The following is a 19,777-nucleotide window of genomic DNA, read 5'->3' on the forward strand; positions in this document are numbered from 1 at the left end:
AGACTGACTTTAACCCTAACCCTAACCCTAACCCTAACCGACTCCAGGTCACAAGTTCATATCATTTTGATTTTACCACCTTCATTATCTTCCTATACAATTTAATTTTTTTTAAAGATTCTATATTACAAAAGCAATAAATATTTGCTATAGAAATTGACAAGAGAGACAAAAGTTTAATCCATGTCCCATCTTACTATCTGGATAAGCAATAATATAAATTATTGTTAATCATAACATAATTTAACATAGATGAATATAAATTTTCAAATGGGCCAATTATATATTCTTTCATTATATTTCACATAGTCACACCAATATGTATTTATTTATTATCTATATGTTCATTGTATAAAAATGAGATAACATAGCTTATTAAATCAAATTTTTTTCCCTTGAATTTTAATTTTGTAAGTATGTCACACTATTTTCTTCAGCAATGATATTAAACTAACACCTAATACTATAACATTGATCCACTTTAAGTATAAGGTTCATTTTTAATAAATTCAAACTGTTGTGTGAACCTTACCATAATTGTGTTTCAGACATTTTCTGGAAAATTCTGTCTCATAAAAATAGGAAATGTAGAAAAATTCCTTGTTCTTGATATTCTATTGACTTAATAGCTACAAGTAGTTCAGATAAATAGGCACCTGGTGTGTACCAAAGATTGCCTTGGGCCTACAGAGCATCTTAATTAAGACTTTTCTGCTTTACCTATGGTTTCATTTATGCACAGTCAACTGAAGTCAGGAATTTCCAGAAATAAACAGCATAAGTTGTAAATTGTCTACCATTCTGAGTACTGTGAGGAATTCTTCTAGAGCATGAATCATCCCTCTGTCTGATACATCCACCCAGTGCCTCATTAATCACTTAGTACCCATCTTGCTTATGGAAGCATTCACAGTGTTTATGTTCAGAAAACCCCAGTTTTACTTAATAATAATCCATAGTAACGATGCTGGCAATCTTATTACCATATATTCTTCTAATTGTTCGATTTTATTATCAATTGTTATAATTGCCTGTGTCAAATTGATACATTAAACTCTGTCCTGAGTGTATAGGAACATAAGGTGAGCTGTGATGCATGGTGTTGGGCATTGCTAGGGGTCTTGGAACACTTGTACCCTAAGATAAGGGGATGTTTTTCACAAAGTCATGAATAGTTTAGAGGGGCCTCTACAACTTGGAATGAACTGGAAAAGCCTTATTTTCATTTGGAACCCTTGGCGAGCCCTACTTTTCAAATGTAATTGTTTAAATGTTTCCTCTTTATATATTGAACATGTCACATGGCATAATCCATTTTGCTTACCAGTTGAATATTACTAAAGAAATGATGAGATATGATGATATATATCTATATATCTATATATTCAGGCTACTTTGGTCTTTTTCAAGGTTCTTTTTGATCCTCACTAAGCACTCTGTAAACATGTCTTTTCTTTCCTTTCTTTCTCTCTCTCTCTCTCTCAAAATTGAAGACACTGAACTCATTCCATTTTCTTGTTCATAAGCTAATATTTTACTTGAGCCATAATATTTACACGAGCCATACCTCTTGTTTTTTATTGATTGCTTTTGAGATGGACTCTACTAGGCTTTTGTTCTTGGGTTGGCTTCTAGATATCAGCTTACTGAGTAGTTAGGATTACAGGAATGAGCCACCAGTGCTGGGCATCATGTCTACTTTAAAACTTCTTTCATTTCCCCTTCTTCTTTATTTCCTACTCATTTACTATTTCTCTTGTCCATTGATTTGTTTGCTTGTTAAAGAGTATTACTCCTGTCTCTGCCATTTTTGTTGCAATTCTATGTGCTTTCTTTTCTTTTCTTTCTTTTCTTTTCTTTCTTTTTTTCTTTCTTTCTTTTTCTTTCTTTCCTTCCTTCCTTCCTTTCCTTCCTTCCTTCCTTCCTTTCCTTCCTTCCTTCCTTCCTTTCCTTCCTTCCTTCCTTCCTTCCTTCCTTCCTTCCTTCCTTCCTTTCTTTCTTCCTTCTTTCTTTCTTTCTTTCTTTCTTTCTTTCTTTCTTTCTTTCTTTCTTCTTCCTTCTTCCTCTTCTTCCTCTTCCTCTTCTTCTTCCTCTTTTTCTTCTTCCTCCTCTTCTTCTTCTTCCTCTTCTTCTTCTTCTTCCTCTTCCTCTTCCTCTTCTTCTTCCTTCCCCTCCCCTCCCCCTCCCCTCCTCCTCCTCCTCCCCCTCCCCTCCTCCTCCTCCTCCCCCTCCCCCTCCCCCCTCCTCCTCCTCCCCCTCCCCCTCCCCCTCCCCCTCCCCCTCCTCCTCCTCCTCCTCCTTCTTTTTTTTTATCAAGAGGCTTGAACGCTGAGCCTGGGTGCTGCCCTTCAGCTCTTTAGCTCAAGGCAAGTGCTCTACCACTTGAGCCACAGGACAACTTCTGGTTTTCTGTCGTTTATTGGAGATAAGAGTTTCATGGACTTTCCTGCCCGGGCTGGCTTTGAACCATGATCCTCAGATCTCTGCTATTACTCTTCTAGCTACTCTCCTGAGTAGCTAGAATTATAGACGGAGCCACTGGCTTCCAGCTTGTCTTCTTCATTTTCTACCTTTAACTTTAGGAGGTTCTCTGGGATAGAAGATGATGTAGAATTGGGTACACTGAGCCACAAGGTTATGGTGTGACAGCAGCATTACTTAGATCTCACTTTTCCTTCACAAATGTGTAAGTATTATTTTTTTCCTATGCTGGGGATCAAACCCAGGACCTGGTGCATGCTAAGCACAAACTCCACCACTGAGCTACATCCTCAGGCCCACAGGGTCATTATTAGCATTAAATGAGATGTGTATGTAAAATACTTAGCACAGTGTCTGGTACGTGGTAACTATTTGAAAAAATGATAGCTATTATTGCATTGTACATAGAAATCAGATGTTTAATACTATGCTTATTTTCTGATTATTAGCCATAAGAGCTACAAATAGAAAACTATCCTAAAGTTATATGAATATTCACCTATGTTTTCTTCTAGAACTTCTATGGCTTTAATCCATGTGGAATGTATCTTGTGTATTCTCTCTCTCTCTCATCCTCTTTCTCTCTCTCTTGATGTTTCTTGGACTTGAACTCTGGGTCTGGGCACTGACCCTGAGCTCTTTTTTATTTTTTAACCTAATTTATTTCTTTTAAATAAGGAAATTCTTAGGAGGAGAATAGGCATAGACAATGTAATTGGATTACAACTAGAATGCAGAATTAAATAAGTGATTAATATTATATCATACGAAACATTTCCAAGTGTTTAGAAAAATTCCAAAAACAAATTGACATTTAATTAATACGTACTATATTGCACTATGATCTATTGTAATTAAACTATAAATAAGAGAACTCTCATAGAATAGATTACAGATAGCAGGATATTTGATTTATATTTCTCTGAGCTCCTTCTGTTCAAGGTACTCTACCACTTGAGCCACAGTGCCACTTCTTGCTTTTTCTGTGATTAATTGGAGAACTGAGTCTCATAGACTTTCCAGCCCTGACTGGCTTCGAACCTTGATCCTCAGATCTCAGCCTCCTGAGTCACAAAGATTACAGGCTTGAGCAGCCAGGATTACAGGCTTGAGCGCTCAGCTTGTATATTCTCTTTTTAATGATGATGTTCCTATCTATAATAGACAACCTCTGTGTTTTATAATACTGGCTTTTTCCTAATATTTTTTTCTTTTTACACTTGTCTTTAAATATATTTTCTTATGCTGTAGTCAATACAAAGAACATAGTGGCTCATCATTTTCTTATGCAGATGGACAGTACTTTTCCCAGTGATACCAGTTATCATTGTCAAGTATATATATATATATATATATATATATATATATATATATATATATATATACACATACATATATACATACATACATACATACATACCAGGTCTTCCAGTACTTAATTTTCTGGGAAACATTTGTCATTTCAGTTTGGTTCTTTCTTTCTTCTTACCTTTGCAGAGGACAGGCTGATGACGTGTTGGTCTTTTTCATTGGTTACTATCTCAGTGATACTGAACATGTGTCCCACCAGCTTCCCTACAGGCTTGGTGCTGATGTTGGGGTGCCACAACCGCAGGATCTTGTCATCCCCTCAAAAAGACAACAAAATGTTAATTATACTGGGGGCCAGTGGCTCATGCCTGTAGTTTTAGCTACTCAGGAGGCTGAGATCTAAGGATCGTGGTTTGAAGCCAACCCAGGCAGGAAAGGCTGTGAGACTCTTATCACCAATTAACCACCAAGGTGAAAAAAACCAAAAAAAACCCTCTTGTTTCCATTTCCTGGATGATCTCTCTCTTAATGACAAACAGATCACATCCTTGCTTTTTTTGTTTGTTTGTTTTTTGTTGGTTTTTTTTTGGGGGGGGTCCAGTCATGGGCCTGAACTCTGGGCCTGGGCGCTGTCCCTCAGCTGTTTACCTCAAGGCTAGCGCTCTACCACTTGAGCCACAGCGCCACTTTTTCTGCTTATGTGGTGCTTAGGAATCGAACCCAAGGCCTTATGCATGCAAGGCAAGTGCTCTACCCCTGAGCCACCTTCCCAGCCCGTTTTTTGTTTTTTAATGGGACTCGCTGTGACAGACTAGCTATGCCAATGGTCTTCGTTTGTGTCTGCTGCTCATCGTTAAGGATGTTTTGTGATTTTTTTTTTATTTACACATCAGAATGTGGGCTCTTGTAAATATTTTATGGGTACTTGTCTTGATTCAATACTTCCCTACTTCTTCAGGCACGAATATATTATTTATACTTTACTTCCTTCCAAAGAGTGTTTCAGTCATCTGTTATGTTGATGTTCTTCAATTATGTAAATATTATAACAAGAAAAGAAATCAGGAGAAGAGGAAAATTCCACCATTAAACATCTGTGCTGTGAAACTATATAGTATATATGTGATTACTATTACAGCATACATACTATATTTTAATGTTAAAAATCTGCCAGGTGCTGGTGGCTCACATCTGTAATCCTAGCTACTCAGGAGGCTGAAGTCTCAGGATGTTGGTTCAAAGGCAGCCCAGGCAGGAAAGTCCGTGAGATACATTTCTCCAATTAACAACTAGAAATGGGGTTGTGGCTCGAAGTGGTAGAGTACTAGCCTTGAGTAAAAAGCTCAGGGAGAGTGACCAGCCCCAAATTCAAATTCTACTACCGACATTACATACATACATACATACATACATACATACATACATACATACATACATACATACATACATACAATACGTAACTCTGAGTCCATAGTAAAAGATTTAAACATTGTATAGGGCATACTCTGTTTAATTTAAAAAGACCTTTATACTCCCTAATTCCTAGTTTCACTTCCCTGTTATTACTGTTACCTTCTAAAATACAAATTGTATGTTTCTAGACACATCATTATATGTACTTTTTAGGATGCAGGTCTCACCTGTCTGACCTTGAATTTCTGGCTTAAATGATTCTTTTGTCTCAGACAGCCTCCTTCCACTGCCCAGCACACACACCTTCTGAGTAGCTGGGATTAGAGATGTATACCTTTATGCCTAAGTCCTAATTTATTTGTCCATTTAAACAACTTCTCCTTCCTTCCTCTTCCCCTTACCCTTCTTCTTCTTCCTCTTCCTCTCTTCCTCCTCCTCTTCTTCTTCCTCTTCCTCCTCTTCCTTTTCTTCCTCTTCCTGCTCCTCCTCCTCTATTACCTGCGTTCCTAAGTACCTACTCATTACCAAGGAACTTTAGGCTGTGGGGTGGCATCACGACGATTCTGATATACACATAATTGCATTGCTATGAATCACCACTTATAGATAAAATACTTAAAATTTAATAAGGTCATTTTGATGAATCCAGTAGCACATATTTGGCTATTTTCAAGATCCTTGTGTGAAAATGCACACTTGTTTTATGAAACTAAACTTTTACATGCTCAGAGAGTCTGTTGGTCATGAAGGAGGTGGAGAGAGTTAGGTGATTTGGTCATTGGATCTTCATTGCCAACCAAATATGACATAAGTTGATTACTTTGTTGAGTTGTATGAAAAATCATCCTGCAAGTGTTAGTACAAATACCCTTCCAGAAATATCCCAGAATGCCTTCGTATTCTTGAGTGGAATGCCATCTCCCTCCTCCTCTTTTTTCATGACATCATTTGTCTGGACTGTCTACTAGACCATAAGTGCTTTGAGGGCAGAAATGTCTCTGGTTTTCTGTGGTAACTAGGGTGGTCCTACAGTTATATGAGTGTTAAATAAATATTCAGTATAACTTCAGTAATTGCAGTGTTGAGATAATGAATCCCAGCTCAGAAATGTAACTATCAAGTGCTGGAAAAGAGAGAAAACACCACTCTCATCAAAGAACAAATCCTGGTTAGATGTTCATATTACTCCTTCAGGAAGGTCAACAGTTTCATTTTAGAGGCTTGAAAATCTTGGAGTAATGTCATCTGGAAAAAACAAGCTACTTTTTAGCTTTCATTTTTCAAGCTACTTCTATAAAATAAATTGTGTCTTCTCAAAATTTATATTCTGAAGCCTGTAATCCTCCATATGATGGAATTTGGAGATGAGGCTTTGGAAGATAATTGGGTTTAAATGAAGTTTGAAGGACGAGGTCCCTCTCGTGACTCGGCATCCTCATGAGAAAAGGAACTGGAGAAGTTGCTCTCCTTCTCCCAGCCATTGGAGGATACAACAAGGTGCAGGCCAGAAGTGGGCCTTACGAGGAACTGGCCATCCTGGTACCTTTACCTTGGACTCGAAGCCTCCATAACCATAAGGAAATGAATTTCTTTTGTTTAAGCCTCCTGGTCTGTGTTTTATTTGTTAGGGTCACTCAAGTTTATTAAAATAGCAATCAATATTTTAAAAACTATGGTAGATACATAGGTGGTAAATTTCTTAAGTTGAAAGCCTCATGCTACTCTTGTTAACAGCAATGGCCAAATTTTATCAAGAAATTACTGCATACTTGGTATTTTATTAAATATTAAGAATATGAAGACTTCATGTACATGAATGAAAATGGAACAATGAAGCTTGTTGAGATTGGTTTGGGCAGGGGGAGGAAGATGAGGGAGAGTACCTGAAAATGTGAGATCGATGAAGGTACACTGTTATGTGTATATGTACATGCCTAATTGATGTTAGTAAAAATGTGGGAAAAAGACAAAAATAGAATATGAAGAAATTCTAGATATTAACACTGCAGAAAGTCTACCCAAGATAACCAAAGCATACTCTTTTGGACTTAATTCCACCATTTCCACTGTTCTACCCTCTCTGGCTCCAGATGGACTTGAGACTGCTATTGCAGTCTTCAACTAAGCCGATTTGTTTTATAGTTGTCTGTTTACATATCTCTTTATTGTTTATCTGATGAGCTTCCATTTCTTTGGTGATGATGGACAGATAATTGCATGATTTGTGTTTATGAAGTAAGTATTTTGGGTGTCTATTTTTGTTGAAATCTGGCTTTGTCACTTACTAGTTTCTGTAACTTTGAGTATGTCTTTCAGCATGATAGGGATAAAAGATTTTATTGTGAGAATAAATGAGTTGTATATATTTTACTGGACAGTTAATGTGACTATTATCCTGATTCTAAGCCCCTGTCGATGCTGGGCATTCTGAAAAATGTTTAGCAGGGAGTGGTACTTTTTAATGCAGAATATAAATCATAATAGCCCCTGATTGTGAGTGTATATAAGTATTCATAGAATGTATCAATCAAAAGATAGGAGTATTGTGGTTTGTAGGGGGTTAATTGCTTGCTTGCTTTGCTAGTTTCCTTTAGATTTTCTTCTTATTTTTTTAAAACTTAGCCAAGATTAAATAAAGCCACTCATCAAAGACAGGCTTTTTTCCCCTTTTAGCAAGGTCTTATCTTACTTACTGAATCACTTGATCTCAGCTCATCTCTTTTGATAAAATGAGCTAGCTTAGTTCAAAGAGAAAAGAAAGGGAGAGAGTGCTGAATGTACATGGTTGTAATGGGCCAGGGAAAACACAGGACTGCGAGCAAGGCCAACTGATTCAAGCTCAGCTCTTCCACATGACTGCTTGCATGACTTGTGGCAAACTGGTCTTTTCATCAGGACCTGCATTCCCGCATGAGTAAAATAATCATCTTCCGGATTCCTTTAGCTCTCATGTTTTAGGATTGTGTGCTCAGAAGGCAAGATTACTCATGGGAGAGTAGAGGCCTAGATAGCAGTATTATGCGAATGAGGAAACAAGCAGGTTTTTCAAATATACGCTTCAAACTGTACAATTCAGTTGTACCTACAATGATTTTCACTGCCAATGTATCAAGTATGTTCAGAATTAGGACCTTTGGGACCACAGAGAGTTCTGGATCATGTTGGCCAAAGCATTTTCTGAATGAGCAATCTTACCTCTGGAGGGTATCTCCAGAAGAAAATTGATTGTACCTATTGACTTTACATTTTATTACAGCTATCTATAGACTTGGTACCTGGTACCTGGATTTGAACTCGGTGTTCCTTGCTCCATCTTGTCTTGCTTTCTCACTTCTAGTGCTCTACCACTTGAGCTATACCTCTAGTCTGACATTTTGTTTGTTAATTGGAGAGATAGTCTCATGGCCTTTTCTGCCTGGGCTCTTATTGAAGTGTGATCCTTCAGATCTCAGCCTTCTGAATAGCTAGGATTATAGGCATGAATCACTGGCACCAGGCTGTAGACTTGCCTTATTTGAGCTATTATATTTTAAATGCTCAGAGGTCAGGAATACAGTTGCATGCATATAAGCTTCATATAACTCAGTCCACAACTCTCATATGTTGAATAAAGCATAAACATTTACATGCAGAACCCCTGATTTATCCTAGATGATCCATCATTGTTTTATACACTGAAACGTTATGGGAGAGTTTCTTACAATGATTAGTGGAAACATTATTGATAAAAAATTAAAATTCTTGATGGTAACAAACAGTGCTTAGGAAGTCTGTTGTGTTTTCTTCTCTTTTTTGGATAATATCCTGTTCTGTCCTGTTTTGTTTTGTTTTGTTTTGTTTTTCCTGCAGGCATTTTTGTCTTTTCAAGCTTTTCCAACTGTCCCTGCATATTTAACACATTCACTGTGCTGAGCAAAACAGCATGTACTGTATATTTTGAGTCATCAGGGTGTATAAACTGTACATCAAGAAATGTGCTAGGCAGTCACTAATCAGCAAAAGTGTTGGAGGGAGAAGTATGTTTTCAATTATGAATAACTTGCATTTTCTACTACTCCAGGCCCTATAATTGTGACAATTCAATAAATTACAATTAGATGCTTTATACTACTGAAGTTTTGATTGCCTTCATGACTTCTAGGGACACTATAATTACTAAGTTTTTCAAGCTATGGGTATGGATTTACAACATATTGAACACTGGTTTAGCAAGAGTCAAGTGCCTGAACTCACAAACATTGAGATAATTGAAGTACCAGAATTTACCAAACATACCTTCCTCCTGAAATGATGAAAGTACTAAGGTAACAAAGTACATTAAAATTTTTGACTTCCTTCCTATGTTTTTAGTTTCCTTCTTTTGAGACAAAGTCTTGCTATATAGTCTATGCAGCCCTCCAACTCATAATCTTCCTTATCTCAGACTCTCAGGTGCTGAGATTAGAGGCATGGATCATCAGGCTCAGCTGAACATTGTGTTTTTTTTTGTGTGAGCACAAAGGACTGTCCAACGGGGCTGATTAAGATTAATATGATAACATCAGTGAACAATCATATTTTAGAAATTAAATCTCACTTTGGCTATATATTTAAGTATTGCTTTGTCAAAGGATTATTTTGCAGGGGCAGGAAATTTATGCAGTTGAAGGCTGATGTTTTTATCTAAAAACAAGGAGTATGTGTGTGGGTAGAATCTATTTCAGTTCAAGTCTTAGATATGGTGTAGTTTAAATCTAGAATATCTCCTAAATGGCACCTCTTTGGAGATGGTGACACCGTGAAGAGGCAGGTAACTAGAGGAAGAAAGTTAAGTCATCAGAACTTTAGAAGGGATATTGGTGGGACCCAGACATGTGTGCTTTCTTTCTTTATTTCTCTTCCCCTCTCCCTCATTGCCTTTCTTTCTTTTTAAAATCTCTATTTCCTAAAACAAAATGCTTAAATAAGTATACAGGTTGACCCATTGTAACAATGAGATGTATAAAGCACTATGTTGAAAACAGACTTTACATCCTGGGGGAGGTAGGTGTGGAGGTGGTAGGGAAGGGATGGTAGGGGGAAAACAAAGGAGGAGGCAACGATGCTCAATAGGAAATGTACTCATTACCTTGCTCATGTAACTGTAACCCCTCTGTACAACATTTTTACAATAAAAAACATACAAAAAACTCTCTGCTTCCTGAATATCATAAGGTAAATAGGACTCCTTTATGATGTACTCCCACTGAAATGTCCCGCCACACCATAGTCCCAAAACAATACAGCCAAATGACCATGTACTGAAGCAAAGTTTTCTTCCTTTTAAGTTTATTATCCCAGGTAGTTGTCATAGTACCAGTAATCCTCCCTTTCTGTTTTCCTTTTTCTTTCCTTCCTTTCCTCCCTCCCTCCCTCCCCCCTTCCTCCCTCCCTCCCTCCCTCCCTCCCTCCCTCCCTCCCTCCCTCCCTTCCTTCCTTCCTTCCTTCCTTCCTTCCTTCCTTCCTCCCTCCCTCCCTCCCTCCCTTCCTTCTTTTCTTCTTTCCTTTTTGCATATTGCCAGTACTAGGGGTTGAACTTACTCATGTTTACCCAGCTTACTTGCTCATAGCTGGTGCTCTACCATTTGAGCCACAAAAAGCTTGGTCTTCTTCTGGTTAATTGGAGATAAGAGTCTCTTGGACTTGTCTGCCTGGGATGGTTTCAAATGTTACTCTTCCATGTCTCAGCCTCCCAGGTAGCTAGGATGACGTGTGTGGAACACTCTTGCCTAGCTTTAGATTATTTTTGATGGTACTGGGGTTTGAACTTAGAGTCTCACACTTAATATGGCAAACACTCTACTATTTGAGCCAAGGCCTCCAATCTTTTTCACTTTAGTTATTTTTCAGATAGATTCTTGCAGCCTCAGACCATGATCCTTATACCTCTGATTCCACACAGTTGAGATGAGAGAGCTAAACCCTATGCTCAGCTTGTTCTCTGATATGGGATCTCACTAACATTTTGTCTATGCTTGCCTGTTCCTATCATGCTCCTATATCACTTCCTAGGTAACTGGGATTAACAGGTGTGAGCCACTGAACCCGAGAAAATAATTCTTGCAATAACTTTACAAGCAAGTACAATTATAAATGCTACTTAGAGATAGGATGGAGCTTTAGAGAGGCAAATGCCTGCCCACCACATAATGTTCAAGTGGCTTTGTGCCTAGACAGTCTGGTTGTAGAGACCAGTCTTGATGGGATCACACTATATTAAAACTTCAGTTTGACAGGAAGATCTGCATCTCTGAGAATATATCCATCCTCTACTTTCCCCCTGAAACTTTTTATGTTGTCCTTCTTCCCTTTCTTCCCAAAGATGGCCTAATCTATCTTCTACTTCACTTATCCCAAGAAAGTTTTAATTCCTCTAAGTTCTCTGGTTCTTCGCTCCATCAATTCTAAACCAATTATCTATTGCCTCTCAATTTCATATGCTTATTTTGAGACGATAAAATGTTGGGCCTTTACCCAAATAAAAATGAATCTATAAACACACAGATGCCCTTCTTCCTCAAAAGCCCTAGGACTTCTTTAGGAACCAGGAATTCAAGCTCTCATCATAAAAGTCTTAAATCTAGTGCTATGGCTCACACCTGTAAGCTGGAGGAAGATCCCTGGAGGAATGTGTTTCCAAACAGCCTGGGCAAAAATATTCATCTCAACAATGACCAAAAAACCTGGGTGCTGTGCCATATGCCTGTCATCCCAGCTATAATGGAAAATGTAAATAGTATGACTACAGTCCAAGCCTGCCTAAATAAAAAATAGCCAGAGGAAAAAGGTGTGGGACATTGCTTAAGTGGTAGAGTATATGCCTAGCAAGTGGAAAGTCCTGAGTTCAAATTCCAGTGTCACCCAAACTCCCCCAAATCCTTAAGCTGTGGATGAATTAAAGTTCTAAAGGCAGAATATAAAACAATGGATAAAATTATAATAAAATGCAGGGAATTTGTTTCACATATTCTTGTGTTGGGGAAGGCTTTTCTCATAATGAAAGAAACAGATTTGACTTTATATGGATCTTTTAAATCTCTTGAAAGATTATTCTCACAGTAAAAAAATAACAATACTGTGGTTCAGAGTAGAAAACCTTTCAATAATTCGAACTATCTATCCACTTACCTCCAGTGACAATCACATTTGCTTTTAAACAGTAGCAAAAAGTGTTTGCTCCTCTTGGCATAGCAAATTCTCTGACAGGCCTGGGAGGTAAAAGTTATATTTAGACAAATACATTTTCCTTTCTCTCTCTCTCTCCCTCCCTCCCTTCCTTCCTCCCTCCCTCCCTCCCTCCCTCCCTTCCTTCCTTCCTTCCTTCCTTCCTTCCTTCCTTCCTTCCTTCCTTCCTTCCTTTTTTTCAGTACTAGTGCTGGAACTTCTGGCTTCATATTTGCTCAGCTTTCTTGACTGGCATTGTATCACTTGAGACATGCCTCCAGTCCAGCTTCTTTTCTGGTTAATTGGAATGGAGTCTCATGGATGCTTTTTCCCAGGTTGGCCTCTAAACATGATCCACTGAAGCTTAGCCTCCTGAGTAACTGGTATTACAAGCATGAGCCACTTGAATTTGGCAGTACATTTTTCCTTGTAAAGGTAATTTCAATTTACAAATGGGTTAGATTCCATGGCATATTTCTACTCTGCTTGCAAATCCATCTGTTCAAAGATATTCCTGTAATAGTGAAGCTCTGACAGACCTATTGAATCTACTCCATGCTACAGTTTGTATAAGTGTCCCTCAAGGCTCTGTGGGGGTAAATAAAGGCCTATGGTATGACTAGGAGGGGATAGAACCTTTAAGAGGTAAAGCCTTTTAAAGGTAAAGAGGGAAAGTCATCCGGCCATTGGGCTGAGCCATTGAAGAGGATTGTGGGATCCTAGTCCCTTCCCCTTCCTCTCTTCCCTTCCTGGTTGCTATGAAATGAATAGTTTGCTCTTCATTGTGTGGCTCCTTGATGTGCTCTTGCCATAGCCCAAAGGCAATAGGGTAAATTGAGCACGAATCAAAATGTCTAAAACTGTGAGCCAAAATAAACCTTTTGCTAAAATATTGACTTATCTCAGACATTTATTACATTTTAAATGGAAAGGTGGCTAGCACATACTTTAAGGCATACCTTGCATCACATAGTGAATCATGACTATAATCCTAACTATTTAGGAGGAAGAGATCAAGAAGATTCTGGGTCAAGGCTAACCAGACAAAAAAATGAGTGAGACCTCATTTCATTAAACAAATTTGTGTTTCATAACTGTAATCTTAGATACATGGGAAGTATAGATAGAAAAACTGTGAACCTACACTGGCCTAGGCAAAAGTGAAATGTTCTATCTATAAAATAACTAAAGAAAGAAGGGCTAGAGATATGGATCAAGTAGTAAATCTCTTATCTAGCAAGTACAAGGTCTAGAGTTCACATGCCAGTGCCTCAAAATACTTAAATAAAAATAAAATTAAAGTGTGAAAATCATTCCTTGTTATGTTATAAAAAATGGTAGTCTATTGGACTTGGTGTTCACCCCATTGTTTTCATTTAGTTATTTATTTGATTTATTTTGATAGAACCTCACCTATGTGGCCCAGACACAATAAGACAAAGGAACTTATACTTACTGAACATTACTTATGCCAGACATTAAACGAGGCATTGGTTGAACTAGAATTAACATGAGTTAAGTAATTTTTGACAGACTGTAAGATAGGCCTATTCATTCCCATTCACAGATGGCTAAACTACAGCTACAACTTAGAAGAGCTAACGTAATTTATTAAAAAGTTATAGACAGAAACAGTTCCATCTAGTTCCCTGGCAGTGTTACAAAAGCACACTACCATGTTGAGTAACAGACAAAATCTAATGTGAGTAGTGAGTTGCTCATCTGTTGGAGACCATATCAAGCGGTCTAAGGGTTAGACCACTGTGCTCTGGGTGGTGACATTAATTGCTGACATAAATTTTCTTCCTGGTACCAAACATTTCTGAAATTTCCATACGAAATTATAATCAGAATAATAATCACTTCTGATATGGGAATATGCTGAGGATTTTTTTCTCAGCTTTTGGTGGCGTTTTGCTGGCTCTTATTCCCACAGCTGGCCAATTGTATATGCCTATGAAATGCAATTTCATCAGGTTCAATTTGAGACACATTATAAGAAATTGCTGAAATAGGAACGTGTTGAATCCAAGAACAGAGAGAACCCAACCGTTGCTGTTCTCAAGATGATTCTCCGATTGCTGGAGTGATTCAAGTAAACATGATTATGCTGTATCACTTGAGAAACCTCTTCAGCATCTAGATTTAGGAGAGTGGCCCAAGTGAACAAGCAGCTGGGGAAACTCTGGCAGCATCTGTCCAAACAGATCAATGATTCCTGTTTGCTGAGGTTGTCTGAGTATTTTTATCTCAGCTTCCTGGTGATTTACTAGGAAATCCAGAATGGGCCCCAAAGATAGTCTCTTGAGATTGTAAAATAGCTACTGTTTGGAGTAAAGACCATAATATGCTGATTAGGTGGAAAATTAAATTTTCTTGGTAAACCTAAGGTGTGCCATTCAATGAAGCATATATTCATGCATCTGGGCATTGGTGGCTCACACCTGTAATCCTAGCTACTCAGATCTAAGATCTGAGGATTGCTATTTGAAGCTTGCCAGGTGAGGGAAGTCCATGAGAACTCTTATCTCTAATTAACCACCAAAAAGACAAAAATGGAGCTGTGGCTCACATGGTAGAGTGCTAGCTTTGAGTGACAAGAGCTACATTACAAAGTTTAACACTTGAGTTCAATTTCCAGAACTGGCACACGCATACCAATATATGCATGCATGCATGCATACATACATACATGTACACACATATATGCCTATATTTTCATGCACACATTTTGAAAGAAGTATATAGGCAAAAAGATGCACTAAACCTTACAGAACTACTGCTGTGTGTGTGTGTGTGTGTGTGTGTGTGTGTGTGTGTGTGTGTGTGTGTGTGTATATCAGTAAGGGAATATAAAAAAAGGAATAAAGAGACAATGTTAAAGTGTGTTTAACTCAGCCTTATTCTTGAAGTTATACTCCAATAAAAATAGTATTAGATCTCTCTAGAATCACACTCTTTTAAGGGGCAAAAGTTAGCTAATTTTAATTAGATCTTTAAAAAAATTTCCATTTATTTAAAACACAAAAATTCACAACTTGATTGGTCATCAGCTCCTAACATTAGGAAAAAAAGGAAAGGTTGCCACCACTTTCATTTGTTCCCAAAGGAAAAGTTCCATTCCTTTTCTCCAGGGCTAAGGCATGTATTATTATATTGCATTTTGACAATACTTGGAAACCAACATCCTTCTGTTCTCCATTCAGGGTCAGGTGAGATATGTCTATAAATGTAGCTGTAATGTGTTTCTTGTGGCTGCTACAACTTTTCTTGTCAGTGGAATCACTGTGTAAGTTAATTTTCTACTCCTCTCTGTAAGACTAATCTGTCTGTTCTTGCAAAGGTTCTACCATGTCCCACGCCTTTTCCTGAATTTGTGTATGCTCACAAGCCAGAACTATCCATGTGGCCTACTGTTTTATTGTGTGAATTACCATCCAATGTGATGGACTTCTGGTTAACTTTTTTGGTGCCTGTCCTGGGGTTTAAACTCAGAGCCTGGGTGCTGTTCCGGAACTTCTTTTTGCTCAGGGCTGGTGCTCTACTACTTGAGCCACAGCTCCACTTCCAACTTTTTTTGTTACTTGAGTGGAGATAAGAGTCTCACAGACTTTCCTGTCCAGGCTGGCTTCAAACCGTGATTCTCCTATCTCAACCTCCTAGTAGCTAAGATTACAGGTATGAGCAACTGGCACTTGTCTCTGGTCAATGTTTAATATGCAGCTGAGGCCAAGCAGAGGACAGAAGATCATGGTTACCAGTCTTGGTTGTTTTCCATGTGATGGACATGATGTGATTTCTGTCATAGCCAATTTCAAATTGCCAATGTGTCAGCCTCGAATATGGAGGTGGGAAAGATAAACAGCTGTTGCTGGGTGTTGGTGGCTTATGCCTGTAACCCTAGACTCAGGGGCAGACAAATCCCAGACACTCTTAGCTCTAATTGGCCAGCAAAAATCAGAAGTAGAGCTGTGGATCAAACAGTAGAGTGCTAGCCTCGAGCAAAAAAGCCAAATGAGAGAGTGACAGGCTCTAAGTTCAACTCACTACAAGTACCAAAAAGAGGAAGAAGGAGAGAGTTGTGTATTGTATAGTATTAATAGGTTCTGGAAATACAAAAGCCTCCAGAAAAATGATAATAACACTAACACAAATAGAAAATGATTGGTTTGGAATTCCACTGCTTTTGTTTTTTAATAGCTAATGTGAATTTATATTAATTTTTATTAATGGCAGTGTTTCACAATAGGTTTGCCAAATTCCTGAAATCTTAGCAATCAGCTCTTTTATACTCTTATGAGCTACCTCCAGCATCCTACATGTTTTATGCTTTATTTCTGGGAATTTTTCCCTTAGATTTTTAACAATTAAAGTTAAGAGTTAGAGATCATGATATAAGTATATTTACTGCGTATTTGTTGGACAACTGGTACATTTCTGGAAAACTACAAAAATTTTTCTGCTATAATTTAACTTTTTTTTTTATTATAAATACCCTACCAACTGTCCTGGAAACATTAGCATTAGTAAAATCATGGTAGAAAACCAGCACACCTTGGAAATGAAAACAATTTAGATGTTGAAATTCAGTTTATGTGTTTTGTAGGACCACGAGGGAGTCTTACACATTTCTCCAAATGTTTTTCTGTGGTTTTGAATACATTATAAACAGCCAGCATAGCATAAAATCAAATTGGATGTAAGTTACATCAGTTTCTTAATTAAATATTCCAAAAATGTACTTATTTAAATGCCAACACGTAATCATTCACAGTTAATTATGTTACAGAAAGCAAATGAAACTCTGTAATTAATTATGGCATATAAATTATATTCATGGAGTGTGATTTGGTGTCAAGAAATGAAATTATTTTTAATGTACTGTGAAACTTTTTCATCCACCTCTCAATGTGATATATTACACTCCAAATAGACACTTGCAGCTTTTTATAAATGAAGAGAAAATATGGTTTTTTTATGAAGTCACGCAAATGGAAGTTAGTTGTGTTAGAGCTGTGATATTCCCTTTTTTGTGGATGGTCATAGGGCTTGAACTCAGGGTCTGGGTGCTGTCCTTTGAGCTTTTCACTCAAAGCTAGTGCTCTAGCACTGTGAGCGCAGTGTTACTTCTGGTTTTCTGGTGGTTAATTGGACATAAGAATCACATAGGCTTTCCTGTCCAGGCTGGTTTGGGACCAAGTTCCTCATCGTTCAGCCTCCTGAATAGCTAGGATTACAGGAATGCACCACCAGCACATGGCCCATTGGATTTTTTAATCCAGTTACTTCATCACTTTTTTTTAGAACACTGATCTAAAGATAAGTTCTTCCTTTCAATACTCAAGGACTATTTTTTTGGTTTTTCATTTGTGTATATGACCATATGTGTCCATATGTGTGCGTGACTACATGATCAAATGCACATGGTATGTGAATGCATGTGTATCTGTGTGAACAAGTATGTGGATGTGGATGTGGATTTGATTAGCTTAAGAGAAGGCACCGTTTGCATTTGTCCAGGAGACAGACTATTTTACCCCTTGTCCTACCATTACTTTTTTTTTTTTTTTTTTGGTCCGGTTGTGGGGCCTAAACTCTGGGCCTGGGCACTGTCCCTCAGCGCTTCAGCTCAAGGTTAGCGCTCTACCACTTGAGCCACAGCGTGCCACTTCTGGCTTTTTTCTTTTTGCTTATGTGGTGCTGAGGAATCGAACCCAGGACCTTATGCATGCAAGGCAAGCGCTCTACTACTGAGCCACCTTCCCAGCCCCCCTACCATTACTTTTAATGGCAGCCTACATGTAAAGGAGAAAAAAGCTGAATCATGTGCCTAACCATTTCATTACCACTCATTCATTCTTTAGATATAAAAGATGAAATTCAGAAGAAAGTGATTAGAATTTAGAAATACCTGGTGTGTGTGTGTGTGTGTGTGTGTGTGTGTGTGTGTGTGTGTGTGTGTGTGTGTGTGTGTGTGTGTGTGTGTGTGTGTGTGTGTGTCACTGGGCCTCAGGGCATTGTACATTCACTCAGCTTTCATGTTCATTGTTGTTGGCATTCTAACACCACAGCCACAACTCCAGCATAGTTTTTGTGTGCTTCTAAGTTTTGTTTATTTTTTTTTAACATATCTAGACAAGTGCCAAAAGAGGAAAATTGCTGGATCACACAGTAAGAATACATTTAGCTTTATAAGAATCTACCAAACGGTCTTTTTAAAATGGCTCTATCATTCGTCATTTTCATTAATAACAAGTGAGAATCCCAGCTGTTCCCTATACTTTCAGCATTTGGTGGTGTTGGTGTTCTGGATTTCCCATCGGTTGGTAGTTACCCTCATTGTTTTAATATATATTTACTTAACAGAAAGTACACAATTTTATATTTTTATTTCTATCTGTACATCTTTATTAGTAAGAAGTCTTCCCTAATATTTTGTCCATCTTTCAGTGAGGTTGTGCATAAACATATAGTTAAATTTTGAGGGTTCTTTGCATATTTTGGGTAAATTTTCTTTCTTTTCTTTCTTTCTTGTTTTTTTTTTTTTTTGGTCGGTCTTGGGGCTTTAACTCTGGGCTTGGGTGCTGTCCCTGCACTCTTCAGCTCAAGGCGAGCACTCTACCACTTGAGTCACAGTGCTACTTCTGGTTTTCTAGTGGTTTATTGGAGATTAGAGTCTCACTGACTTTCCTGCCCAGCCTGGCTTTGAACTGGGATCCTCAGATCTCAGCCTCCTGAGTAGCTAGGATTACAGGCGTGAGACACTGGTGCCCAGCTAAATTTTCTTTTATCATATGTCATTTGTGAATATTTTTTCCCAGTCAATGGCATTTTTTTCATCTTCTGACAGCATCTTTTACAAAAGAGAGTTTAAAATACTTTAATAAAGATCAATTGATCAGTTATTCCCTTTTTTGGATCATCTATTTGCTGCTAAAAAGTTACCATGGCTAAAGCCTCCCAGATTTCAAACTGTGTTATTGTCCAGGAATATTGTTGTTTTCCATTTTTTTTACATTCAATACTTTGTTTCAATTTAGAGTTAAGTTTGTGAAAGGACAAACATCTGTTTCTAGATTTAGTTCTTGTGTTTTGCATGTGGATGTCTAGTGGCAGCACTTTATTACCTTTGCTTTTTTAAAATCAAAGGTGAGTTACTATATGTGTATGGGTCTCTTTCTCAGTCTATTATGTCTCACCCATTTATCTGTCTGTGCTTTTTCAAGTGTCACACTGTCTTCCTTTCTGTCGCTTTGTAGTAAGCATTGAAACAGGCAGTGTCTGTCCTCTGGCTTTGTTCTTCTCTTCCAGTATTGTGTTGCCTTTCATGGGCATTTTACTTCACCATATAGACCCCAGGATAAATTTGTGGAGAGCCACAAAATAACGT

The 19,777-nt window shown here is 38.0% G+C and overlaps 1 protein-coding gene across 4 annotated transcripts in view; it reads right to left on the reverse strand.

The window, feature by feature from the left end:
• The window catches only part of Wdr64 (WD repeat domain 64), a 120,237-nt gene that overhangs the window by 64,603 nt on the left and 35,857 nt on the right, over positions 1-19,777 (reverse strand). For all 4 annotated transcript variants that reach the window (XM_070034257.1, XM_070034258.1, XM_070034259.1 and 1 more), the window contains 2 exons: positions 12,352-12,431; positions 3,971-4,110 (listed from right to left, as the gene is read on the reverse strand). In XM_070034257.1, the coding sequence (XP_069890358.1) occupies positions 3,971-4,110; positions 12,352-12,431 (220 nt within the window). The remainder of the gene's footprint in view (positions 1-3,970; positions 4,111-12,351; positions 12,432-19,777) is intronic.

Source organism: Dipodomys merriami, unplaced genomic scaffold (genome assembly GCF_024711535.1).
Source record: "Dipodomys merriami isolate MVZ:Mamm:240054 unplaced genomic scaffold, mDipMer1.0.p SCAF_24, whole genome shotgun sequence".
Lineage (NCBI taxonomy): Eukaryota > Metazoa > Chordata > Mammalia > Rodentia > Heteromyidae > Dipodomys > Dipodomys merriami.